Source organism: Anarrhichthys ocellatus, unplaced genomic scaffold (assembly GCF_004355925.1).
Source record: "Anarrhichthys ocellatus isolate YVR2014 unplaced genomic scaffold, GSC_Weel_1.0 scaffold21, whole genome shotgun sequence".
Taxonomy (NCBI): domain Eukaryota; kingdom Metazoa; phylum Chordata; class Actinopteri; order Perciformes; family Anarhichadidae; genus Anarrhichthys; species Anarrhichthys ocellatus.
Window position 1 is genome coordinate 2928816 of NW_022280051.1, and position 25965 is coordinate 2954780.

The window sequence follows — 25965 nt, forward strand, 5'->3', positions numbered from 1 at the left end:
ATCACTACTTAAGACAAAAGCAACATTTTGTTTCCAATAAATTCATTTATTATGTCGTGGGACAACATTTACAAACCTTACTGTGCAAGTACAGCTGTTGCTGCGTTTTGACGTCAGCATGCCCTGAAAACATGGCAAATGTCTCCTTTCTCACCACCATTATCGACAACATAACTCATCTTCTTGTGCTGCAGTTAAAGGCATCAAATAGCTTTCCCCCCCCTCGCTTATTTCATCGATACACTGGGCAACGAATTTAGAGCTTGCAGAAAATACAAGCTGACAAAATACTTGATTCAAACATATGTATACAGGTAATTAAATCAGGTAGATCCACTCATATCATAGCTACTAAGGGAAACAATTATTCACATATTTGTTGATTAATTCAATGAATATGGCCCTCTGTGATGGGAAAAATAATCATATTTACAAATATATCAAAATAACAGATTCAAGGGATATTTGCCATAAAACATACAATTACCATACAAACTAATTCTCAGTCACATTCTAACAAGAGTAGAACAAAAGCACTTGTGGCATCATAAATTAACAATCAATTTCAAACTACATCCGATATCGATGCTTAATTTGTTCTAATATTTTTCGTCCAGGCTATTTACATGCACGTATGTGTAATGCCACACTTGTCTGCAGTTTTATTGCTATGAATTGTAATATATGTCCCCCCCCAAAAAACACTTAAAATATATTCTCCCACAACTTGACATTTAACAAGAAGTAAGAGAAATTACAAAACCATTCAAGTGTGATAAACGTTTGTGAAAAACTTTCAGTGTTGGATGAAAAATAACCCATATATACTATTACAATCTACAATCAACAGAAAGAACAGAGATTGTTTTCCGTGTGGAGCTTCAGGACAGTTTGTTCCGGGTCAGAACAAGAAATAACCTAACATCAGCAAAACTGAACAATCAAAAGTGATAAAATACAATCAGTGAATGTACATTCAATTGCAATGACTAGAGGAACCAACCCATCGGCATAAGGCTCCAATTGATTTGATCATTCCTTATAAAATAACCAGAACAGTTAATGAACTGAATGGAAAATACAGAACCCTGAAAAGGAATGAACAATTTAAACACAAATTAAAAAGAATCAGGTCAAACCTGTCACACCAATCTCAACACAAGGGCCTAGTTTGTCAAAGAAACATCCAACAATGAACAGTTATGGACTGGATTCTAGCAGGTACAAATGGGTTCAAACCTAAAACAGATAATTATGTTTACTAAAGAGTCATCTCCCTTAAAGAACCCATAGTGGCTTGCATATTAAGGCTGCATGTAACATCGCAAGACGATTTGTCGGTGTCATCCCAGTGTTTCGTTTAAACAATATATAAATTCACACATACATTTATTTTTTTATCTAATATATACTTGAAAGGCTATTATTTTTGTAACAGCGTAAATGGGATTCTAAGTAACATAACATATCTTACACTGACGGCCATATTTCTCTGTGATCTTCGCCTGGAATCGTCTGGAAACTTGTTTTCGATTTCCCATCTTTGAACTGTCGATCCGTGAAAAGTAACATCTCAAGTGGTCCTTTAATAATCTGCAACTTCTCTTCTCCGACACCAGTCGGGGAGAAAAAGGGTTAAAAATAAGGCAGAGTGTGTTCTCGTTTCCAGCCGCACTGTCGATTCAAAACAAACCACTTTCTTCTTTCTTCACATTTGTTAATTTGTGATAAGTTATTACTGGATGTCTTCCACATAGTTAGCAGGATAGAGGCCGGTCTTTCCATCCTTAAGCCGGCCTTTGCACCAACCCTGATCATCTTCTTCTCCAACTTTGGTTAGTTCTTCCCCTGGAGGGAGGAGGAGGAAGGGATGAATATTTGTATTGCAAAAACCCGACTGGGATCCGACAGACTTGTCAAAACGTTTGCTGTTGTTTTGGAGTCTTTCACACCACGTACCTGCTTTAAAGGTGAGCTCGTCCTGCTCCTGTCCATCGTAGTCATAGAGGGCTCTGACAGCCACTGATACGACCGGAGAAGCCGGCTCGTCTTCGAATGGATTCCCTTCACCGTTGGTGGAGAAGGGGTTACCACCCGTGTCTTCATCCGACCAGTCCGGAGTCTTCTCCGTACTGCTCGCACTGGACGGACAAAAGAGACAGTTAGAGAAATGTGTTTTTACGTTCATCTCGGGGCCTTTACGCATCGACGGGACAATCCAGCATGCCAGGCAGAAGCAGGGACCAAAATTCAAAGTTAGAAAAAGCGAGAAAGATAAATGTAACACCAAGTACAGTTAAGTCGAACACACAAAAAGCCAAAAGTGCATTTCAATATCCAGCGACAGCTTTGCGATTCATCCTGAAAACTCCTTTTCCATTTAGTGCAAAAACATGCTTACTTTCAGCATCAATGCTACAAAGCAAGCGTTTGGTTCGGGCAGCATGACAAAGTCTCTTTGATGCCACTTTAAGATAAACAGCTTCAAGTGAGAGGGCACACAATGCAACAAAACAACATGACCACACATGAAGAGACGCAGAAAAATACAGCAAACATGAGAACAAGCAAGACAAATCAGTGTTGTGAAGGCATGATTGGAGTTTAACCCAAACGGCCAACAGAGGGAGCCACCTAAACACCAGAAAGAACTTGGCTCCGACAATGTTATAAGTGGAAAAAACAATAAACACACACCAGCAAATATAAAGTATTTACAGTCAGACCTGTCCCCAGTGTCTAGAATTGAGAAACTGGTTTTATGTACACTTGTAGTTAGACAGCATGTACATTTTCAGGCAATAGTGAGAAAACTGATACTACAGACCAATCGTACACACGTGTGTATAAGTGTGTCCATATTCAGATCTGACTGTAAGACATTTCCCAGAGGCATGGGCCCCCCCATGCACATGACATGTAATGTTCTGCAAGACACGGCACTGTAAGAAGTGAGAAGGACAGACACGTATTGGCGTTATGTGCCAGCGTTCCAGCGACCATGCAGAGCAACACAACAAGCTGCCACCTGAGGGAGGAGAGAGGGACGTAAGGAAGAAGGGATCAAAGTAACCGAGACAAAGAAACGGCGCGAAAAGAGACGCGGCACGATCGGCGATTCCGTGACAACAAAGATAGAAACAAGAAAAAAGGGTCAGGAGAGGTTGTTTGGGAGTGTTTTCTCTTCTGTTCACCAACGTTTTTATTTCCTCTTTATTCACACTGATGTGGTTGACTGTGGTCTGCTGCTCCACGGCCGTCTCCTCCTCCTCCTCCTCCATCTCCTCCACATCTTCTTCGTCTTCTTCATCAAAGGGGTTTGAGCCCACTGGCGCTGTGTTAGTGGGCACAGTCAGGCTGACAGCATGGGACACAGTGAGAGATCGGTTGTTGCATTGCACACACACACAGACACACCTGTGACATACACGGCCTGCAGACATGCTTAAATGTACGCCGCACATGTTTGCATACCCAGCTAACGAGTGTACTTCCTACGGTAGTGGGCGTCACCTACAAGGCCAAGGAGCCAAGGAGCTTAGTGAACAGTAAAGTGTGGCTTTGTTTCACTAGATAGATGACCCAGAAATGATTGTAGTTCTGTGCAATAAAGAACCTGAGTAACATCAACAAGGTTGTACAATCAGTTTTGCTTGTTTTGACTTGAGTGCCACTGCTTATAGGACAAAAAGGAAATCCTAATTATTACAAAGCTATAAAAACATCAATAAGACACTTTTCTAGCGACACAGCAAACACTTAATTGTCAGCTCTGGTTCGTGTAGGTGCTAAATCTCTCTGAAGAAGTCACATGACGGCTGTTTACTTCCTCCTATTGTCACTTTTCCGCATCAAGGAACAAACCTTGCAACAGCCCTCCACCTGTATCAGAGGAAACACAGGGTTTCTACTCCCTGTTTACCGAGTTACTGGACCGTGAACAGCTCTGGCTATCAGCAGAGTGTGTGAAGCGGAGAAATGTGAACGCCTTTGTTTGCATAGCCACGCTCACTGAGGAGTTATTACACCAAACACCGTCGGGCACAATGTAACTTTGGACGGTTCCAGTCAACAAACAAACCTTTACAGCTACGATTCAATGTATTCAAAGAGCTAGTACCGTCATACAATGTTCATTGATGCTTCCGACGATCTAAAAAAGGCAAATATGTGATACAAATGACGGCTTGTTTTTATCATGCCGATAATAAACTACTTAAACTACAGTCACACCCAATTATGAAGGAAATGAAGAGGAAAACAATGTGCTGTAAATGCTGGATGGGGGAGAGTCAAGTCAACAGTCTCAAGTTCAGGGGTCAAATGCTTTCCGTGCCCGACATTCCCTCTGTTGACTCCTCAGTGCTCTCTGAATCCTGCATACACACCGCTTCCTACCGAAGAGTTGCCAGAACACAGGACAGGATAATCACGACTAACCTCACTTTAAATTCGGAACAATAGATTCAACACACATAGCAACTTACTCATCCATGCAAAACTGTTATTTGCTTTTGCACTGTGATGATGGACGCATGAGAAGTTCGTCTCTAAATCAGATGTTTGTTGTCGTTTCTATGAGCCACTGTTATGTCCTTGGTGCTGTTGCCACAACACAAGAGACAGATTTCACCGCAGGGACAAGCTAAGTTCTTATCTTATCTCCTCTTAAAAAGATTACATCATGCTATTAAAGACTGCCAATCAAACACGGAGAGCCTCTAAACCCTTCGCAGAGCAGTCTCAAACAAGCCTGTGAACTCCTCTTTTTCTCTCATGAAAACATGTTGAACATTCTTTCCCTTTAATCGCAAACTTGCCAAATCAAAGTTTCACTAAACCGGCCTTTGAACTTCCCAGTAATATTGATGCTATAAAAATCTCTCCGTGTGTGAGTTTGATGTATTTTCACATTACTTTTTTTTGGCTCGCTTTCAACTATGTACCAGCCGACTCGAGTCTCGCGGGGATGAATTATTTCCCAACAAACTCTGACAAAGTGTTTACTGTTGCCACAGAGACGGCTGTAGTACACCTAGACGTCACTCCCGGAGCTTCCCTCATGCAACGCTTTACAAGCATTCCTGAAGAGGAAAACGCCATGTGTGGTGCGCTGGATTATCTCTGATGTCGGGGGGTTTGGATGAGGAAGACAGGGAGTGAGTGAGTGTGTTTTTTGTGTGCGTGTGTACGTTATGAACACTTGCTCAGTTAACCGTGTGTGTGTGTTAGAGACAGAAATATCTGATCAGATATCTACCTGCTGATGGTCTTGGCAGGCTGGACATGCTGGTCTGACCCAGTTGAACTGATGCCGGTCAGTGTGACGCCCTCTGATGGCTTTTTCTTTTCTCGTCTGCTGAGGGTTCGGTTCAGGTCTATGGACCAGTCCTGGTAGACACACACACACACACACACACACACACACACACACACACACATTAGAGTCTAAGTATTACTGTTTGGTTGAAAACATGCCTTCACAGCTAGAAAAAGTGGGAGATGAAGTCACAGGAATGTACACGGCACTATACACATACACACTTCAACAGTCCAGAGATCTGTGAAACATTTCACAGGCCGTGACACAGACCTGGGAAACTGTACATGCATGATGAGTGTTTATACAGCACAGTGTAGGCCTGATAAGATGAGACACACAACCAAGTACAGAATCCATCACCTGTTGAACGAAACACAGCACCGAGGAGTCTCCCCTCCACCAGAGGCTAACCAGCGAGAGTGGAGCAAAAGAGACCATAACAGCAACACAGTTATAGAAAAGAAAGTTTTTATACACATATATTTTATTTTTTTGGCCCACAAACGGACTGGTTTCATTTCTAGTCCCTGTCTGACCCTCTGGTACATCAGGTCTTCCCGTCTGGCTCATGTTCCCTGAGACATTGCTGAGCCATGGTGGCATCATGGTGACGTACTGCAGGGTTCACATGGACAGAAGGAAGACTGGAAGGGCCACAGACGGGTCAGCGTTCAAGGGTTAGAAAGAACAGAGAGTCTGAGCAGTGGTATTAGTGGTAAAGAGTCATTCTAGAAGTTCAGATATCCAGGAAAGGGTATGTAAAGGGAACAGAGGAGGATATGTCCACATACTTCAATGCTGTGGTGTCTGCATGTACCAAGTGCACATGTGTCTTAATATCCTTTGAAACTTGACACGAACCACCTCAACCACACACAGAGATAGAAGGAGTAAGGAGAGAGCATGTTATTGGAAAAAAAAGGATCCCCCCCCCCTTGGCTGTTGTGAAAAAGAACAGCCCTCCCATGCAGAACTCACTAAAATGGACCTTCTTCTAAAGGAGCGAGGATGGGACCAGTCCAAATTCTGTCAGACATGAGGAAAGGGAAGTAGGTGTGGAAAAGGGTTAAAGTGGACCACACAGTCAAAGCCTAAAGCTGTGCGGCATAAACTGAAAGTGCAGAAACATTAGTTTGTGAACGTAGAAATGACTTGGAACAGCTAATTACTCTAGGGATTGCTTCTCTAACAAACAACATGAACTAAAGAGCCAGTGACTTGCAGAATATTTGGATATCTACCAAGCTGGAGCCTCATTTTTTTGTTGTGCGTGTGTGTGTGTGTGTGTGTGTGTATCGTGTCACAGAAAAGACCTTCTAAAACCAAGCTTTACTCAGAAAGACAAACAGCCTGGTGATGATGGAAGTGGAACAAAGTGCCCCGTCCTAACAGCCATGCCTTCAACAGCACTCAAAAGAACTGTAAATTGTAGCATTGCAAGCACATTAAGCTTTCTTTGCTTTCGCGTCCTCTTTTTCTTATTTCACATCCTGTTGGGAAGATGCCTTAAAGCAAATTCCTCAGAAAGTTTTACTTCCACCCCTGCTGCCAAACAGCATACGTCAATGACAAAAATGACACTGGGCATTAACTCCGGCTTGGGCTACGTGTAACATTGTAAAGATCTATTGCAATACTGCCCATGATGTATTTTCAGCAGTACGAGTCCATTTCCTCCTCTTTCTTTACTGGTGGTTCCTACAGTTAGGCCTGGGAGAGCACCAGTCTTTAAGACTAGCATTTCAAGGTATGCAAGGACTGTAACTAATTCTTCTGTAATTATTTATCTCACTAAATAATGTAAAAAGCCTATTACTCTGGACAGTTCTCCTCCATCTTCTGCTCTTTTATTAGTATGAATCCAGGCTGTAATACCTCAAACTGGGGCCAGTTCATTGGCATGCCGGGGCCGTGATTGGACCGGAACCATTTCAGGTCATCTTCAGCATCAGTAGCAGAGACCGTGTCTTCCAGCGTCTGGTAGATCGTCTGGAATCTATGGAGACAATGTTGTACATTATATTTCTAGGTGAGAAGCGTCTCTCACAGCTTTGTTCATGAGCTGCTACATTTAAGTATTCAGACATTAAATGATTGGTGTCCGACCTGTGATTGGTTGAGAGATCCAGGTGCTGTTTGACCTCCAGCAGCAGCTCTCTGAAGAAGCAGATTCGTGTGTCTTCAAACTGCTGCCACTGCTCAAACACCTGCTCCATGTTCTCCATATACTGAGGGGTCAACTTGTCGAGTTCCTCCAGGGATTTCTGATAGCGTTCTTTAGTCTGGGAGAAAAGGAGGAATGAGGTGACAATTCGGACACAATAAAAACACGATCTTGACACTCGACCTGGTCTATTTCCAAAGGTAGCCCTACCTTCTGGCCCTCCTGCTGACACTTCTCCAGCTTCTCCTGGAGCTTCTTTTGGGCTTCGGGGTTGTTGTTGCTCTCCAGTTTGCTGTTGGTCTCCCTGCTGGCTGCCAGCTTCTCTTCTTTACAGGCAGAGTGGTAAGACTTCTTCATTGTCTCCATCTGTAGATTCAAAGGATCAATTAAAATACAGGCAACAGCAGCAGACTTTTAAGGTGACTCAGAGCAGACCAAATGTGAACCAACTCCTACCAACTCACGTGAGGGAGGCAGCATGGAAACACTGGCGCCTGATAAGTGAGATATGTGACGCATCCATCTACTCTATCACTTTGTTTATATTTAAACTCCGAACAGATATGAATTATGGATGCAAACTCATCCCTTGTGGTTTTATCTGAAGAGTGTCTCGAGCTGTGCCCGGTGTAATTGGGCCCGAGGCCAGAGCAGTCACGTGACCGAACCATGAGGTCATAAGTAGAGGAGAGCAGCCTCCCTAATTTGATATAGCGGGCGGTTGTGTGTCAATCCAATAAAACCCATGAGGACTAAGAGTTAAATACTGTATCCCGTTTAGACTGTATGTGTCTATTATTGACATACTGCCCCCGTCAGCTGCTCTCTCTCTAGACCAGTTAATTAGCCTAATTTCCTCTCTGCCCTCTACCCACTTGTCCCCGTCTGTCTGGTCGATCAATAAACCACTCGGGCTACAAAACTGCATTGTTCTGTCGCCGCTCAATGACAAGGCCAGGATGTCGCCACCCACTGCTGACATCACGCACACAGGAAATGGGGGGCAAGGAAGCTGGAGGTTGCGAAACATTTCGTGACTTTGAGCATACAAATACTTGGATGTGCACGTTCTTATATTCGTGCACAGAAACAGAAAGGAATGCCGAGTAAACAGGTTTCTAAAATGAAAGCAGTAGTAGGAAATACATTGACCTGATTTTGAACTAAGAAGCCTCCCTGTAGTGCCTCAGTGTTTCCTTCTCTTCTACTGGCAGTCAGAGAACTACAGGATACAGTTAGCACACGATGGCTGACGTTTGGCAATAGCTTCTTGTTCAATATCAAGAGGTTGCGTCTGTGGTTCGGCTCTGTTTAGCAAGCAGGTAGTCACGGAGGCAAAACAACAGCTAGCGAGTCAGTAATATGTAATCATGTGAACTGAAGGGTAAAATTGATTGTCATGGCTGTAATCAGTGACTTGAAAATGACTTGCTTGTGGTAGCTGCTTGGCTGTTTATAGATTAAAACATTATACTGCATACACATCATACTATTTTGGTATCCAGTGAGCCACACCTCTTTGAGTTTCTTTGCCCAGGGTTTCTGAGCCTTGCGGAAGCCGTCATCAGCCTCTTTGGTCTCTTTGTAGCCTCCGATCATCTGTTTGTGGTAGGAGTCCCTCTGCCAGTTCTTCAGCTTCTCGTAGTCTTCGCCCATCAGTGCCGATTTCACCTCCATGTGGAGCTCGCTCACCTTCTCCGCCTCCGTGCACAGGGCAGACCACGCCACCTCCAACGTGCCATACTGAGGGCCTGAAGGAAAAGAGATATCTACCAGTCAGGGTCTGTGACAGTCATGCCTTCAGGAATTATGGGAAAATACATCCGTTTTAGAAAAATACCTTTTTCTATGAGTTGCCGCCAGCGCTTTCCCCATTCTGTCAGCTGCTGTGCGTAAGACTTCTCAATACGCGCCCGCTCATGAAGACAGCTCATCAGATCATTACAGAGCCGATTGCCATCATCGACCCGCTTCACCGATCGTTTGTAGTTACCAACCTGAAAACCAGCAACAGAGAGAGTTGAAAAGGAGCTAGAAAATGTTAGCTACGGCTAGCACTACATCTATTTATTTAGAAAACACTGAACACATTTAGAGCAGCGTTACAGTGCAGTGTTGCGGTCAAGTTGTGATACATCACTAGATTTATTCCAAGTCCATCAGATGTGAACGTCATCTCAACACACGACAGAAGAATGATGACCCTGGGTCTAGGGGCAGGTGGTGTGAAGGAATTCATGCGTCTCACCTCCCAGAAGCTATCGCTGGAGACATCGATCATGGAGCCATCGTAGGAGCCCGACATCGCTGCTGCCCTCAGTAACACTCAGAGTGTGGGGCCTGGAAAAACACACGGAGAACAGACAGGTGTCAGTGGATGTGATTAAAACAGCCTCTTCTCAAATATAGCATGGAGTGAGCCAATATCAGAGACCGTTGAGTTATTAAACAAACGCAGCGAAGAGGAAGGGAAAGATATGCTTTAATCACGTTAAACAATGTCATTCAGTCACAGCAACATTCCTCAGACATTGATAAGAGGGTGAATAATACGGTGCCCAAGAAAATAAATAGTTCAGAGGAGTAAGACAGAAAGAAATGGAAGGGGAAGTTGAAGTGTGTGATCTGGTTTGATAATCTAAGCAGCAGGTGGTTTCTTTTTTCATCCATTTCTATAACCTCACAACCCTCAACACACGACCAACTGAACCACAGTGGTTGCTGGCAGCACAGAGTCTGAGCTAAAGAAAGTGTGAAGAAGCACACAGTGGGCAGCTTCCGTTTCCTTCGGACGGGTACCACAGACACTCCTGTGTTACTCTCCTCACAGCCATCACTTCAAAACTCAACAGGCTCCCTTTATTCATCCCCTCCGTCCTCTTCCTCTCCTCCGTCAGCCTGGAGCTTCTCCTCTACAGCCTGACTGGCCGTGTTCAGATCTACTATCTCGTAGAGAGAGAGAGAGATATAGATATATATATCTATCTATAGATATCTATATATACATATATAGATATACACACACACACAAAGATTGTGGTCACGCACAGCTGAGAGCGACTGCAGTGGATTCCTAGCATCACAACTCGTCTAAAATGCATCTCAAGTGAGCACTCGAGATCGGATTTTACTTTCCAGCTCACATTTAACTGCACCTCTGAGGAAATTGCGATCACTATTAAGAGGGAAATACATTTGAATTCATCAGTGATGCTCATCTGTCATTCTTTTACACAATGAACAGACTAAATGATGGATTCAGGACTAGTCTGATACTAATTCAATCATCAATGACATCTGATAAATGCTCATCTCTAATGTGGAGCTGTCCTCTTGTGATCGGATCACACAAGATGCATTTTAGTGCCGAGTGTGAACACACAAGGCCTTTATCAGCTGAGCGAGACGACGATGGTGTGTGTGTGCGTGTGTTGGCCAATGGTCAGTGGCCCGTACCCTCCAGGGTAGGACTTGGACAGAGGGCAGTATTGTGGTCACTGCTAGCTTGGGAACAATCCTCCCTTTAACTGTGTTTGTGGTTTGCAATCAGGTCAGTCAAACACACAGCCACACACACACACACACTTATTTTAACAAACAAATGCGTCGCTCAAACACACACACAAACTCAAACTATTCTATTAGGCTCCCTGTATAATAACAGCTGTAACATTAAGTGAATTATCCGAAAATTGATCTGCAGCTACTTTGATAACTGGTGAATTGAATCGGATAACTTTGGCTACACAAACATAAAAAACTGAAACTGTGAGTCCAGAGTTTTGTGTTGCTTCAGAACCCTCACAAGCATTAATAACAATATTAATGCACGAATAAAAAAAAAAACACGGGAGCCTAATTCTCAGCATCACACACGACCCAGCCCAGTCTTGTCATCTCGTCCCTTTGGCATTTCCCCCCACCAGCTGTCCACATTCTTCATTCACCAATCATTGCTGCAGCACAAGAGAGGAACACAAATATCTGCTCTAAACATGGCGTCGAACGCTGCTGAGCACAAACCTCCACGTGTTTCGTAGTCCTGAGATCTACACGTTTCTATTAAATCAAGTGGCTCTACCAGCGGAATGTACAGTTAAAACATAAGGACACGCATATAGATACATATGGAAAATGACTTTCCATAGCCCAAAGATCTTTGGATTTGGAATTCCTTTTATCACAGAAGCTATTTCGCAGGCCTGATGTAATCAACAGCAAACAGGAACAGCCATCTGGTCACCCTCGGCTCTGCAGGACGCGGGGAATGTGTTAAACAATTGAATGCGGCTTGACCCACAACTGTAAACAATGCTGTTGACTAAAGCCAGGTCTGAAGTCCACTTAATCTGCCCCTCGACAGGAGAACACCGAGTGCTACTATGCACAAGCAAAGACACACATGGGAACGAGGACGTTTGGTAGAGAATGTCAGATGGACAACTTTCCATCTGACATTGGGTTTTTTGTAATCAGAAATTCAAAGTGACAAGCACACGAGACGACTGTCTTGCTGATAAATGCATGATTTCATCAAGGCTGCAGAGACTTGAACAGGGCTTCTTAGATTACAGGCTTAGTGATTACGTAATCAAACACAACAGTGATACTCACTGGAGTCTGATAAGTAAAAGTACCAAGCATGCTGGAATGTGGTCGCAGCCTTAAGATAGAAGTGAAACGAATGCATTCCTCAGTGCTGCCACGTCTGAACCGGCTCACAAATCATTTCACAAATTTGCATCCAAATTTTGCCACAGATGAGGTGGACTTTAAAGTATTTTAAAAGTAGAAGTAAGGTTCACAAATAGCCGTAGTTTGTTCATTTGCAAGCGGTGATTCAGAGCGACAGCTGAATGTGCCCAGCTGAGGCCACAGATGGCCGTGTGTGTTATTAAAAGCACATCAAAGCTTCCTGTGCTATGCTGTTAGACATCGACATGAGAGGCTGATGACCTTCTACCACCGCCACCGGGAAAGGGAACATCGGAGGATGGGTGAAGAAGACGCAACCGAACGTGCACAATGTCGGAAAGACGGCGGGGCATATTAGACCATTGTGTGTGTGCAAGAGCAGGTTCTTCCCACACAAACCACCAGCAGACTAGACTGTGTCTATTCACCCCGTGTTTATGTTTCCCAGAGTGCTCTGGTGTCATGGCTGAGGAGCAGGAAACAACAGCAGAGACAACTGACAGGCACATGCATACCTGCCCTGCAGTTTGTCTAGTGAGTGGGAAATATAATCAGAGACATCAACCTGAGAGGTATTTCATCACAGTCTACACACACATTTTATATAATTTTTGTTATTTTGAGCACATTTGACTCATAAAGATGTGGGGGGGGGTCGTGTTATTTAAACAGTAGTGATAGAGGCAAGTCACTTCAGAACAAACGCTTATCAGCAGAATATAGCAAGGACATCAGAATAATGTCACACAATCTCAACAGTTCGTTCCGCCTCACTCTGGCCGGCCTCCTAATCAGTACCTGCTGGAGAGGGGAAACGTGTGCACGGTGAGTGGCCTTATGCAGAGGTTCAGCCTCGTCCGCATGATTGTTAGTGTAAACAAGAACAAACACCGCTCACAGGTTCTGTCTAAAGGAGAATGCACAAGTTCAATTTAAACGCTTCCATCCTGAAAAATCATTTCGACCGTCCGAAATGTCAGTGTGAAATGTCTGCGTGCCCACGTAAAACCAACAGTCCTCAAAACCCAAAGATGTTCGGTTTACAATGACTTACCAACCGTTACTCAAAATTAAAGAAAGATAAAAGAAGACACAGCAACACTCAACTCACAATCATGAGTACAAGAGCTAACCATGGGGATTGAGGGTGCGATTACATAACAAGCATGCTTTAAAAATACTGTAGCGCTCTACTTTTTCAATGTCTTAATCGCATGAAACTTGCTTATCCAAGCAGGGGTGATATTTTTTTTGTGTTAGTTTCCATTTCCTTCCTTTGTTGCATAAAGCAACTGCAATATCTCACAGGGAGGGTTAGTGCAGCTGAGCCGATCTATCCCTTCAATATTGCACTTTCCCAGCAGGACATTGCTAAATCCCGACTGGGCTGTGAGAGAGAGAGAAAAATACAACCATTCCTTTGCTTCTTTCTCTCTGGTTGCACACAATCTTGGAGGTCAAAAGTTTCCATGGCAGACGCAGGTCACAACCTTGATTTTCTTTCCCCGTCAGTCATTCACCTCTGCCCTCCTTCCTCGTGTGAGCTCAACAGCTGCACAGGACTGCTGATCCGACAGCAGCATGGCCTTTCAAACCTCTCGATAACTCACTCCAGCTTTTATAGAGATCACCGTTGGTCCATCAACACCAGGTCCACTGTAGCCTCATCAAAAACCCCTTTGCTCCACGGTCAGGTGGAAAAACAATGGCATTTGTTCCACACTTTCAAGCATTTTCCAATGGACAGGCCAGCGGCATAAAGAGGAACATAATAGAGGGAAATTATTACATGACAGGGAAGGGGAGATCCTGACGTCACCGACGGGCAAATTGTGCCCTTTTTCCTGTGGAAGCCCCGGTCCTGCACGCAGAGTCTCATGTGATGCATTTGAAGCTGCAGACCTTTCAGGAAAGTGCCATAAACAAGAGTCATCTGGTAGCCCTGTGACCTATTATGGTGTCTTCTTCTATACTGTATCTGTGCACATACAGCAATTCTCTCTACCCCTGTTTTTCTGCTTTCTTTGAGTCCAGCTATGGCGCATGTAGTTGATGTTCGCTCATACGACTACGGCTACATGAATTACATGACTCAATTCTGCTGGACAATGGCTCATATCCTTTTAGCTGCTTTGTGTGCGAGTCTGATCGTGGAGAATACACCAACAAAGATTCCCTGGAAATGGAAGAGCAGAGCCTTCAGCCTAAATTGGGATACCCAGTCTAAGTTTAGCTTGGTTCTGTGACAGAGCAGAGCGATCAGTTCACATGCATGGCCCCCCAGACAAAAAAAGGGGAACCACAGAGCTTTCACTACTGCTTCACCCTGACAACAATACTCCCCCAACAAACACAAACCACATATAAAAGCTTGCAGTCACTAGGCACGTCTAAATACTCAGCTGCATGACTGTCAACTTCCACTGATTCATTACAATGTCATGAGTATTGACTGTCACACACAGAAAATAGGCCAGGCTCCCTCCTTCCTGCTCCAAGTGATTAATAACCTCGTGTTGACTTCTGTAAAATGATCCCAGCATTGCAGCCACTCCAATGAGAAACCTAACATATACTTCTGCACATGTAACTTGGGTGAAATGTGCAGAAGTATCAGGAGTCAGGACTGAACTTGGCAGCAAGTTGGCACTGCGCAATGCAAAACCCACTGGCTGGACTCTCTCCATAGGAAATAATATAAAAGTATGTAATATTGTAGGCATAGCATGCAGGATGATATATGACATCGACCAGGAGGTTATCTTTATTTGCGAAACCCTGCCCCGCCCTTCATCACTCCAGGCAATGAAACACTAACGTTAGTCTCTCTGATACAGAGAGTCAATGGCGAACTAGTTTAACTTGTATCTTATATCCTAATACACAACATACGTCACTGAATTACCTCTATTGTCATGTATTTTACTAACTTAAATCGTGTAAAACTTTGACCACAGTGCCATCCTCCTTAACTTTAAAGTTAGCCCCCTGACGTCAGCTCAAATGTTGGCGAATTACCCACAAACCTCCTTGGCTAAAAAGTTAACCGATAACACGTACAAAGTATTTGTTTAAGCTCACCTGGCACCGGTTTATTCCCGTTGACGGGTCGTGTTTAAGTGAAGAGTTAAATTCTCTTGGTGGTGTCAATTCCCCAAATCTTTTCGCCCGTTTTTCTGCTCCGCAGCGGCAGCACCATCGACCGACTGACTGACACCACCGTCACTTAGCCACAGCACGGCACGGAGCATCCGGCCCACCTTTTCAAAATAAGACTAGCAGTGAAAGGGTGAAAAGTAAACAAGTAAATGTCGAGTGAGAGTATTCTATACTTCGAGATGAAATGACAAATATATTTTATGTAGCCTAAATATAAAATCATATTCATTGCCAACAACATAATTAGGTTACATTTGTATTATCAATTGAGGCACCACAGTGTCACAGCGAGGGCCAAACACCTACCTTTATTTTCATTCACCTAACATCCGCCCTTGCAATAGTAAGACTCGCTAGCTTCATCATGCAAACTAGGGAGAGGCGCGGCTGTCTGACGTCACATCCCTTAAAAAAGTTGTTCTGGTGACTTTATCATGAGGCACCCTGGGCACTGGTTCCCGCTATGAGGTCTGTCTAGGGCCCTCCAGGGGCCCTAGAGAGGCTTCTAGGGCATGTCAAGCTGCAAACTAAAGTAGAGCTGTAGGATAGCTTGTTTCCCCATGTAGGCTAATAATATATCTGTATAGAGATATATAACATTATATCTACGTTGCTATTTTTGATTTGTGAGAAGTTAGATGAGAGCTGTTAGATCAAATCTTTCTCTTAACTGGATTGTAGACACTTTAAAAATACTTTAGATAACACATTTCTATAAAAATGTAAAGGACCAGCTCACTGAAACCACAAAAACACATTCACTCACTCTAAAATGAGCATTTATTTATTGTCAAGGCAGCACCAATATAGATATTTTATTTAAAAGGTCGACACAAACTTAAAGGCATTGATGCACTTCTCATAAAGAGAAGCCCAAAACAGAAAGGCTTCATGTCATGAACACAACAAACGCTGCACAGTCTATAACCACAATAAAGAAGCGAAAACCATCAGGTGGGAACCTATTCTCATGTCAACCCTGTTCCTTATTCGACACACCTCAGAGTTTGATTAATCTCTCAATAAATGTGTATAAATCAACAACGACTTATACAGATCAGGAGTGTCAAACTTTCAAGGAGCGGTGCCACGCAGAGACTTTACTGCAAGCAACAGCAAGAACTTGATTGAATCACAATCTGCTTGTTTACTCTGGAAACCTTTCACCACCTTTCTTTCATCTATTGACAAAAGACGCCCCTTGTTTTAGAGTAAACAGAGTGATTTTCATGATAATCTTAATTATAGACTTACGCCTTGATTGATGGGTGAGCACACTGCCCTTCTCTTTTCTTTAAAATCACCCGAATCATTACTGAAGTAATACATTATTTCCAAATGGCTCTAAAAGCTAAGTTTATCTGGTGACACATTGTCACTTTGTTTAAAAATACTATAAAATGACTATACTGCAAAAAACTGAAATACCTTCAGTGTGTCAAAATAGATCAACTCATCATCGGTGTTTCAATATTTCGGTTGACAGCTAACAATGTTCCCAACATTCCCAACACATGTTAGTATTTAAGATTCTAGATGAGCAGCAGATATGGCGTCAGCGGTCCAACTCAAAATGCAACATATCTATTATTTATTCAAGCAAAGTAATGAGGGACAATGGGGTTCAGCACTGAATACAATCAATCATAATGAACCCCCCTGCATATGCATATTGATAATAAACATATAAAAAAACATGATTCAATTCTATTTTGCGGTCTATACACATTTAGTACTGTAAATTCTGCCTGTCAGTATATTATATCTTGTATTAGTGAGATCTCTTGTTCCTCTGTCTTCTTTTTTCGTCTCACAGAGCTCCTTCTTTATAGCACCTGTGTGGTCAGTCTAGTCAGAGTGTGAGGACTCGGTAATCATGCATAGTTCAGGTCGTTGCAATCCTTCTCGATCACGGTGGATTTTAAATCCTATTGATGTATACAACATACAACTTTCTTTTCATTTGTGTAGTTGCCATTTTGGCCGCCCTAGCCATCCAAGGACAGGGATCTTTCTGTTAGAATGTTCTCTCCCAAGGTGTCATCCATTGGTTTTCAGTTTTTTTTCCTCATCTTCTTAGGGAGCTTCGGCTGTGGGTGGGAACTGCTGTTGAGTTATTGACACCACCGACACAATGTCTACATTTTTAGTTACTCATTCATACAAACAGAGACAAACTCCGGCCTTTAAACTCCCCAAATATGACCACATTGTTGATTTTCCTCCCCTCCAGCAGCAGAGTTGCCACCCCCTGTGAACTCAGTCAGTGAAATGTGGAGACAGGGAACAGACTTTTTTCTTTTTTCTTTTTTAATCCCCCGTACCCCACTGTTGGACCCTGTCATGATGTACAGGAAGTCATTAGGAGTCCGCAGTGTCACCTCACTTCCAGGTGGCGGCAGCGGGTCGAACGCCTGCACTCCCCTTGGTGCCCTTTGACCCCAGGGACTGACCAGAGCGGCTCCGCAGGTCACGCTCGGCATTCTCGCTCTGCGCTTGCTCCTCGTCATACCTGCTGACACACAGAGGGAATCAGAGACGGAGGAATATATGCGTGAGGGACCTCCTGTTGGCCCTGCTCTTTGCCTTCACATGGACTATAGATTATGCAAACAAGGGGCTTAACTCAAACAATACCACCCTGCTAAACCCACATTACAATGAGTGACTTTCAACCCTTCGATAGCTCAGTTGGTAGAGCGGAGGACTGTAGTGTCTATGCAAGATATCCTTAGGTCGCTGGTTCAAATCCGGCTCGAAGGAGTGACTTTTAAGTGTTTAAACCTATGATCTATATTGTTTAGCACTATTCCTACTCAACATAATGTGAACACTAATTCAGTTATTAATATAGGTACTCTGTTCATTCTAGAATAGTTACAATGAGCAGGTTTTAGGAGCATAACCTTAATGTTTATGACAAAATTTGTCATGTTACAAGCTGATGACCAGCAGGTACATACAATATGAGTGTCTTTCTATGACAATGAACTGGATGTCCATGGAGTATCGAGTGATACTTCAGTCTCAAGAATCAACACGACGTGAGAGTCGTCGTCCAACAGTAGGTCATCCATTATGAACACAACAGTGAAGGTAGTGTGTGCTTTAGCACCTTGTTTACACAGTAAACATTTATTCAATGGGTTTCATATCAGGAAAATCTGTGCCAAAAATATACTTTTACTAAAGGGTATTCCTTCTGGTACATCCACGACCGTCCTCCGCTCTGTTGGCAAATGCAACAGTAGCAATATGCATTCCTGTTAACTGTTCACAATTAATCATTAACAAACTGGTGTAGTTTAGAGAAGGGAGTCAGAGTCAGTCGAGGCGGAGAGTAACGTAGTCATTTCCTCCCTCTGGTTGTTTTTACATAGAAATCATATTTAAACAAGGTGCCAAAGCACACATAGTGTTCAGAATGGGGCACCTGCTATCTTTACTGTCTTTACCATCTGTTCATCACCTGTTGTTGTAACCTCACATATAATAACACATGAACTCTGTTGAATAAAAGCCACTCCTTTGAAATGTACTTAAGTCGGAGACTACCATAAAGTATGATCACCAGTTCAACATGGTCAACGTATTGGCTACAGCACATTTTCACAGTATACATTTCCTCCTCAAATCTACTGTTGCTGTGCAGGTATATGTTTACAGAAAGAGCAGTATCAAGTGCATTTTGTTGCACTACCAGCTACAAATTTAAAAGTCACTCCTTCGAGCCGGATTTGAACCAGCGACCTAAGGATCCCTGTTATCCCCACTACAGTCCTCCGCTCTACCAACTGAGCTATCGAAGGGCACAGAGTTGACAGCCAACAAAATCTGACTGGACTTTTTTCCAATATAGATTTTTAAATATCTATAAGTATTTATATATTTAGGACTTGATAATCTCCAAGTTTTTTTTTCAGAATATTAGCCCCTCCCCAACTTTATGATCTTTTTTTAAACTTTAATAGCCCTATTACGTTGTCATAGTCTAACCACACTTTATCCTGAGTTACTCACTTTCCTACCATACTGCATCACAAACCTCATCAGTGAAATATGAACTTATTACAAATGCTGTAGAACAGTATATTCCACAACGCACAGTCAAAAGCCACTCCTTGGATCCGGATTTGAACCTGCGACCTAAGGATGTCTCGTGTTTACGCTGCAGTCAGGCCGTTGAGTTTGTCTGAATAGATTTTAACATCACTCACAGGACTTGATAGTTGCCCAGGGCCTCTCGGGGCGGACTGCGATTCCAGCGGCAGTCCGGGATGTCCCCGTTGGGCGTGACGATGTTGAGGGTGTCGTTGATGAGGTTGTACTTCAGGATGCGGTCGTTGGCTGTGCTGGAGGTCAGCGAGGGCGAGGCATTGACCTGAGAGGGACACAGACGAAGACGGAGACTTTTACAGCTGAGCTCATTAACACACATTCAAAGAAGAAGAAGGAGCGGCAAGAGATGACACAGCAACTTTGATATCCACACACACACACTTAATCCCTTAAGTAAGCTTCTCCCTTTTTGTTTTGCATTGCCTGTTAATGACAGTTGGCTGCTTGCATACATACTTGCAGGAATATTGAACAAAGTCTAGTATTCCTTGCAGAATGTGGCACATATTTTTTCAGTCCCTCACTAAAAGAGTCAACTTCATGTCGCCTGAAATAGATCAGGTTGGTTTCTGTTACCAGAAATAGTTCAGGCCTAACCTGGAAACCCAGCTCATTGCACGTCGGTCACAGTGAGTGCAGTAAAATACGACAGCCACACGACAAGCACAATATTTAAAATGTTAAAACAGAGGCATCCTATTTTAAGCTAAAGACAAGCCAGCAAATAGCCTGTATTACTTGGTGCAGACTCAGTTTGAAAACAACAATGCACTGAATGGGTTAAAGACACACCTTCAGCACACATTTGAATACTGAGAGGCACACGTTCAAACACAGACACACAGAGATCAACCTCAGGGGCATTTAAAGTTGCTTAACACTGAAGGAAAAAGAACGTGGAGTCAGTGTGTAAGCATGTTAAGTGTTTTTGGGTTTGGCAAAGTACGCCATAGGAACAAGGCGAATAAAAACAAGATGTTCTGAAACAGCAGAGGTTAACTTTTAGTAAATTCAAACCATTTTATGGGAGTTGTAGGTGTGCATGCGTGTAATAACTCCTCCTGTTAGATTACTCACCTCAATAAGCCACGGCTTGAGCTTGTCATCAATGATGATGTCATAACCGTAACACTCAAAACAGTGCTTGTCATTGTTCATCACAGGCTGGGAGAGAGAAAACAGGGAGGCTGAATTAGGAAGAGGAATCTACCTACACTGTTGCTCATTGTTGGGGATTTTTTTATTTCACAATAGATGTGAAACAGAGAATGATTCTGCAGGAAACGGTGTGAGCGAATGGAGTAAAAATATACCAGAGGACGCACAAAGTAACCTGTGTGTCGAGGCCGGAGAGGGGAAATGAGTCAGACCATTTATTAAGAAAGGGAAGTGTGCATTGAGTTGAGTGCGCTCAAAACAAAAAGAAATCCCCACATGGAGGTGGTTTGTACAGGTGTGTGTTTAAAAGTGCGAGCCCACATTACTGAACGCTAAAAAAAAAAGACCCAACAGGAACAAAGTATTAACACAATGACGGGAGTCTGCGACATGTGTGGAGCAGTGGGTTTTGAACCACCCACAAAGTACCCATGGCCCTTTTTCCATGGGTACACTGTGGGTTGAAATACTAATAAACTACTGTTTTCAGACGAATTCGAACCAGATCTTCCAGCTGTGCTATCAAAGGGAGACGAGGAGTCATAATCTCTACTGACTGTATTCACCAGCTGTTCACAACATATTGATTTAACGTAACAAATTATATCAAAACATGAACTCCTCTGAAATGTAGTCAAGTCGGGAACAATGATCAGCCTAAATATCAATGTATTGGGAGTAAAAAGATCTGTTTTCACAGTATACATATATTATGAGTTAGTAATAAACAGTAAATAAAAAGTATGAAGAATTCACTTTTTTTTCACATTAGAGTGAATTCACTATCCACCTCAGTTCCTTTTATTCCTACTTCCTTGTTTCACGTGCTAGAGGACATTTTACAGTTAAAAATCACTCCTTGGAGCCGGATTTGAACCTGCAATCTAAGGGTGTCTAGTATTTCCACTACAGGCACTAAGTTTATTATAGGTGTCATAATTAGGACAAACTTCCTAAAATCCTTATAATGTTGCAATGTCAGTTAGCATGTAGTAATTGTGACATATTTTGGAAAATGAAATTTTGAAGTAAAAAAGTCTTCATGTCTACTTACAGCCACGGCCTTCAGTGACTGCACCACGATCCAGTGGATCTGGTCGAACAGTCGGCTGGTCACCTCCTTCCCTCTGGTGCTCTCTAGGTACAACCGGAGGTTACTGACCGTCCACTTGCCTCCATGGACGTGGTTGTAGTCATCCTGCGGTAAAAGGTACAAAGTCAAACTACATTTTTCGCAGTTTTGGGGGAGTTTGCATTGAGTTTTGTTGCAAAAAGATGCACAGGTTAGCTTTGAGAGGAATGTTATGGATCAGTCACCAGATACAGACTTACCCCATGTCTTTGGATGGCCACATTGGTGAGGTGAACAAACATGTTGTCCAGCTCACTGGTGCTGGGCGTGTACTTGACTGTGCAGAACCTACAGAAGCCGAGCTTGTACCTGAGGATCAAACCACAAGCGATTATTGTCATTAGTGATTAAGCCGCCTGCTATTTTCTCTATTAATCGATTATAACGTATCAGAAAATAGTGGGAAATGCCTGTTACATTTCACCAGAGCCAAAGGTGTTCAAATAGCTTGTTTTATTCTACCAACAGCCCAAACCATCTGTCTTCTGTTACATGAAGATGATAATTCATTACTTCTAAATGGTGGTAATATTCAACGTAAAAACTACTTCCTATATATTCAGGGCTTACATGTAGCATTTCAGAGGCCGATATGTTGTCACCAGAACGTAGAGACGCAGGTCAAACTTCTTCCCTCCTATCAGCAGAGGATTGTCGATGTACAGGGAGATCACGTAGGCCTCCTTGCCACTAGACGCTGCTACAAACCTGAGGGCAGAGACGCAAAAAGCTAAAATCACAAACCTCTGACGAACATGAACAGATTTGGACGTTTACCTGGGAATGAAATGCTGATGAAGTGGATTATACTGGTCATCGTGGGCAATTACATTTAAAATTGTTTTTGGTTATTTTTACTAAAAGACAATGTACGGCACCATGCAATTCTATGCAAAGAGTACCCTCACGGTAACTCACGTGGAGGTGCGGCTGTCCCTGGACCACTTCTTGATCTGGGACAGTTTGTTGATGAGGAAGATGCCTTTGCCCTGAGCCTTCCCGCAGGGCTTCATGATCCAGGTGCTGGACGGGTTCTTGCGGTACTCCTCCACAAAGAGATTATAATCGGCGGGGAGCATGAACGTCACGGGGACAAAATCTGCATGAAACATAGAAACAAATACATAAACATATATATTGCTTTGTATGGGAAAAGAATGTGTGAATTTCTTCAATCATCCCTCTAATGGACACCTAGATAATTGTATTTCCCGTTCTCGTCCTTCTCTGCCAGCGGACTGCCTTCCTTCTCCAGCTCCTTGCGGTAGCGTTTGATGTTCTTGATCATCAGGTCCTTCCTGGTCAGCTCGTAGTGGTTGGGGAAGTGGTTAACCATCTGGTCATCTGACAGGCGGTAGCCGGTGTCCACGCTGAACACATTCCTGATGGTCTGGATGCTCATCCTACACGTGGGTACAAACAAACCTGCATTATGGTGATCTGAGGAGTCTGGAGCCAAGAAATACGTGTATATGTACTTGTATTTTACCAGAATACCTCCATTTTATGCTACTTAATACTTCTACTATACTATATTTCAGAGGCATGTGTACTTTTTACTCCACGACATTCATTTGACTGCTTTAGTCACTGGTTTTTACATTCATATTTTGCCTACAAAATTTTAAATGCATGACCTTTGCTTGTGTTGTACATTGTGTTGTTGGTACTTCTTCATAGGCAAAGAACATGAGTACTTCTCACACAGCATACTGTGTATGGGGCTTGCAGAGGATAGTGTTGATGGAGTAAGGAGTCACATGGAGTGAGGATAAGGTGTGAACTCACCAGTAGAAATTCCAGTCGTCATTTTCTGTCACTTGAACCCATTCCCTCTTCTCAAAGTTGTTGATGAGCACCGATTTCTCAATATCTGTCACCCACTTCACCTTACCGGCCATGATGCCTCCCACCAGGGTGGAGCACAAAAACAACAACAGGTAAGCAGATAGAAACAAACAGATTCAAGAGAGCATGCAGCTACCGTGCACCAGTGCCCTACCTGCAAATCAATGTCAAGAAACAGCCAGTCATCAGCATCAGCTAGCCGGGGCTGGCTCTGTTAGCAGGCTGCTGGATCCTCCTCCCAGGACTGCTGCAGAGGCTGCAGGGCGGACATCACCCAGTCAGTGATGCAATCTCACCAGCCTGTCGTTTAGCTGGCGGAACACGGCGACAGCTTTGTCGGCATCATTGTTCGCTCCGGTTTACATCAAATAAGCTGCATCTATGTTGGCGGTTTGATTGCAAGCAAGCTGACTATATGTATTGATCTCCAGCGTCGTAAAGCTGCACAACGGTGATGAGACGCCCACCGCGGTCAAACTACTCTTCACAATAAAAGTCGTTGATAAATTGATGACATATACACACGCGATGAATTCAATTGCGACGTAATTGCAATTTTTTTAAAGGATTTTTCTTAAAGCAAGAAATGTCTCGAGCGCGTTAAACGACGTCGTCATGGGCTTGGTCCTCCCGGAAGCATAACCTAGCAACGGAGGACGCGGTGATGTCATTGCTGGACGTCGTTACGTCAGTGTACCATCAGGTGGCAGTGTCTGGTCAGACAGTAGTAGTGCAGAAATAAATGAAGAATGGCTTATATCTTTAAATATCTGTATATGTGCCTCTGATTTACAACCCAATTTGACATAAAAATAATTTGTGAATAAAAACAAATAGGTTTACAAAAACATTGTACAGATTTAGTGACTTAACATTTCTACAAAAACGATTGAATCAAAGGGACACGATCTTGTATGTATTATCATAACATTATATATACATATATTATTATATATAAGTGTAAAGTAATAAGCACAACATATTACATAAGTTAGAACACCAAATACCAATTAATTAATCAATTAATAAATGATTAAAACTATGCAGAACAGGAGAATATCACACAAAATGCAACAGGTTACATAGCAACAACACAATTGTACCATAAGGCAGGGACAGTATTGGAAATAAATTGAATATAGTATTGTTTGGGGATGCAAAACAACTTTCCACACTGAAAGATGTTGGGAACATTTTTTTTATTTCCCTTGCAGACAAAGATTATGTTATTAGTACGAGCAGATAGAGAAAATAAAAACGGAGAACTCAGAAATGTAAATGGCTTTTGCTAAAACAAAGCTGTATCTTCTGTTTGATGGGGATCCTGTCGGCCCCTGCTGGTAGCAGCCTCTTGGTCGCAGCATGTAAAGGCGTGTCCAGTCATATCTGTGGCAGTTACCTGAGAGCAACAAGATTAAAGGACGCTGCTGTAAGTACAGGGACAAACCACACCAATATTTCTTCATTTTATTACTTACAAAGCGTTTCAATTATTATGTCTTTGTATGTATTACAGGGCGGCGTCCACTTTAATCTACACAGAAGGTAGGTTTACTTCTATTTTACTTTTTTATTGTGCATGTACTTGTTTTACTGTCTGAGCGGGAGCATAGATATCTGTTTAATATCTAACATAATACTATTCCAACATACTACTATATACTTGTTGTTTTGTAAAGGTTGTTAGTCATTTTAGGATTAATTAATATCTGCTAATGTGCAATCTATGATCTTCAAAACGACCTTTGTTTGCTTTGGTTGTGAAGGATGACTTCATCTCTTTGTTATGACAATACAGTATGGCGAAGAACAACAGGCTATACTCGAAAACTGTCCTCTGGATATTGTTTTGGAGCTTAAGCCATGATCATATTAGTACAGTTCCCACATTTATGGGCTATATTATGATGGTGTTCTTGTCTTTAAATAGGTATAAACACAATAAACATAAATCCATGTAATTATACTTTTTACACAAACTTTGTTCTGTACTTTATAGAAAGTATAAATCTATAAAGTCCATGAGTACATTATTTGGAGCCAGTGGTGGTTTATTTCGTCTTGGTGAGCTAATAAGGGCAGTTTGGTTGATTTGAGTTATGGAAATGGCGCATTTGCATTAAGTCATGAGTGCAGGTACACCAGGAACTGGTCTGAGGACAGGTGCGTGTATCAGGGAACACACCTGACAGTTGGGGAGAATAACAAGTCATAAATCCAGTAATAAAAGGTAGATTAGATGGAGTTTTGTGTATACACTAGTTCTAGAGACACAACGGAGAACTTTAACACACTTGTGTTGGTGTATACAGTAGTAAATGGACTTAATCGAACAGGTGATGTCATCTCTTCAAACCTGGGAGAGCC

General features: G+C 42.7%; 2 protein-coding genes and 2 non-coding genes across 9 annotated transcripts; 1 reads left to right on the forward strand and 3 right to left on the reverse strand.

Moving 5' to 3' along the window:
• Positions 1–25: 25 nt before the first annotated feature.
• Positions 26–15402, reverse strand: pacsin2 (protein kinase C and casein kinase substrate in neurons 2). Of its 5 annotated transcripts, XM_031859003.1 has the most exons (12): positions 15264–15402; positions 9736–9827; positions 9328–9484; positions 9003–9238; positions 7698–7853; positions 7430–7605; positions 7199–7319; positions 6302–6349; positions 5261–5391; positions 3199–3357; positions 1960–2141; positions 26–1848 (listed from the first exon to the last, which is right to left on the reverse strand). In XM_031859003.1, the coding sequence occupies exons 2-12, from the start codon at positions 9790–9792 to the stop codon at positions 1736–1738; spliced, it is 1536 nt and encodes a 511-aa protein (XP_031714863.1). In that variant the 5' UTR covers positions 9793–9827; positions 15264–15402; the 3' UTR covers positions 26–1735. The 5 variants fall into 5 exon arrangements, with proteins under 5 accessions (XP_031714863.1, XP_031714864.1, XP_031714865.1 ...); XM_031859004.1 differs by lacking the exon at positions 3199–3357; XM_031859005.1 differs by lacking the exons at positions 3199–3357; positions 6302–6349.
• A 738-nt stretch (positions 15403–16140) lies between these two features.
• On the reverse strand, positions 16141–24219 carry ttll1 (tubulin tyrosine ligase-like family, member 1). 2 transcript variants are annotated; one of them, XM_031858769.1, is made up of 10 exons: positions 23753–24219; positions 23539–23656; positions 22945–23153; positions 22669–22849; positions 22321–22458; positions 21951–22059; positions 21673–21816; positions 20538–20624; positions 19559–19722; positions 16141–17853 (listed from the first exon to the last, which is right to left on the reverse strand). In XM_031858769.1, exons 2-10 carry the CDS (start codon positions 23649–23651, stop codon positions 17724–17726), a joined length of 1275 nt encoding a protein of 424 aa, XP_031714629.1. In that variant the 5' UTR covers positions 23652–23656; positions 23753–24219; the 3' UTR covers positions 16141–17723. The 2 variants fall into 2 exon arrangements, with proteins under 2 accessions (XP_031714629.1, XP_031714628.1); XM_031858768.1 differs by having other exon boundaries at positions 23539–23663.
• trnay-gua (transfer RNA tyrosine (anticodon GUA)) lies at positions 18018–18104 on the forward strand. Its single transcript is given in 2 exon segments — positions 18018–18054; positions 18069–18104. It is a non-coding gene; the product is annotated as a tRNA-Tyr (tRNA).
• On the reverse strand, positions 19064–19150 carry trnay-gua (transfer RNA tyrosine (anticodon GUA)). Its single transcript is given in 2 exon segments — positions 19064–19099; positions 19114–19150. It is a non-coding gene; the product is annotated as a tRNA-Tyr (tRNA).
• Positions 24220–25965: the final 1746 nt, after the last annotated feature.

Excerpts from the sequence above, each read along its gene's own strand:
- ttll1 (XM_031858769.1), bottom strand. The coding sequence starts at position 23,651 with ATGGCCGGTAAGGTGAAGTGGGTGACAGATATTGAGAAATCGGTGCTC. Across the intron at positions 22,060-22,320 it reads CGGCCTCTGAAATGCTACAT|GTACAAGCTCGGCTTCTGTA; the intron begins GTAAGCCCTGAA and ends TTTGATCCTCAG. Across the intron at positions 20,625-21,672 it reads AGTCACTGAAGGCCGTGGCT|CCTGTGATGAACAATGACAA; the intron begins GTAAGTAGACAT and ends TCTCTCTCCCAG.
- pacsin2 (XM_031859001.1), bottom strand. The coding sequence starts at position 9,792 with ATGTCGGGCTCCTACGATGGCTCCATGATCGATGTCTCCAGCGATAGC. Across the intron at positions 6,350-7,198 it reads TGAACTGGCCCCAGTTTGAG|AATTTGGACTGGTCCCATCC; the intron begins GTATTACAGCCT and ends CATGTCTGACAG. Across the intron at positions 3,358-5,260 it reads CCTGCCAAGACCATCAGCAG|CCTGACTGTGCCCACTAACA; the intron begins GTAGATATCTGA and ends CCATGCTGTCAG.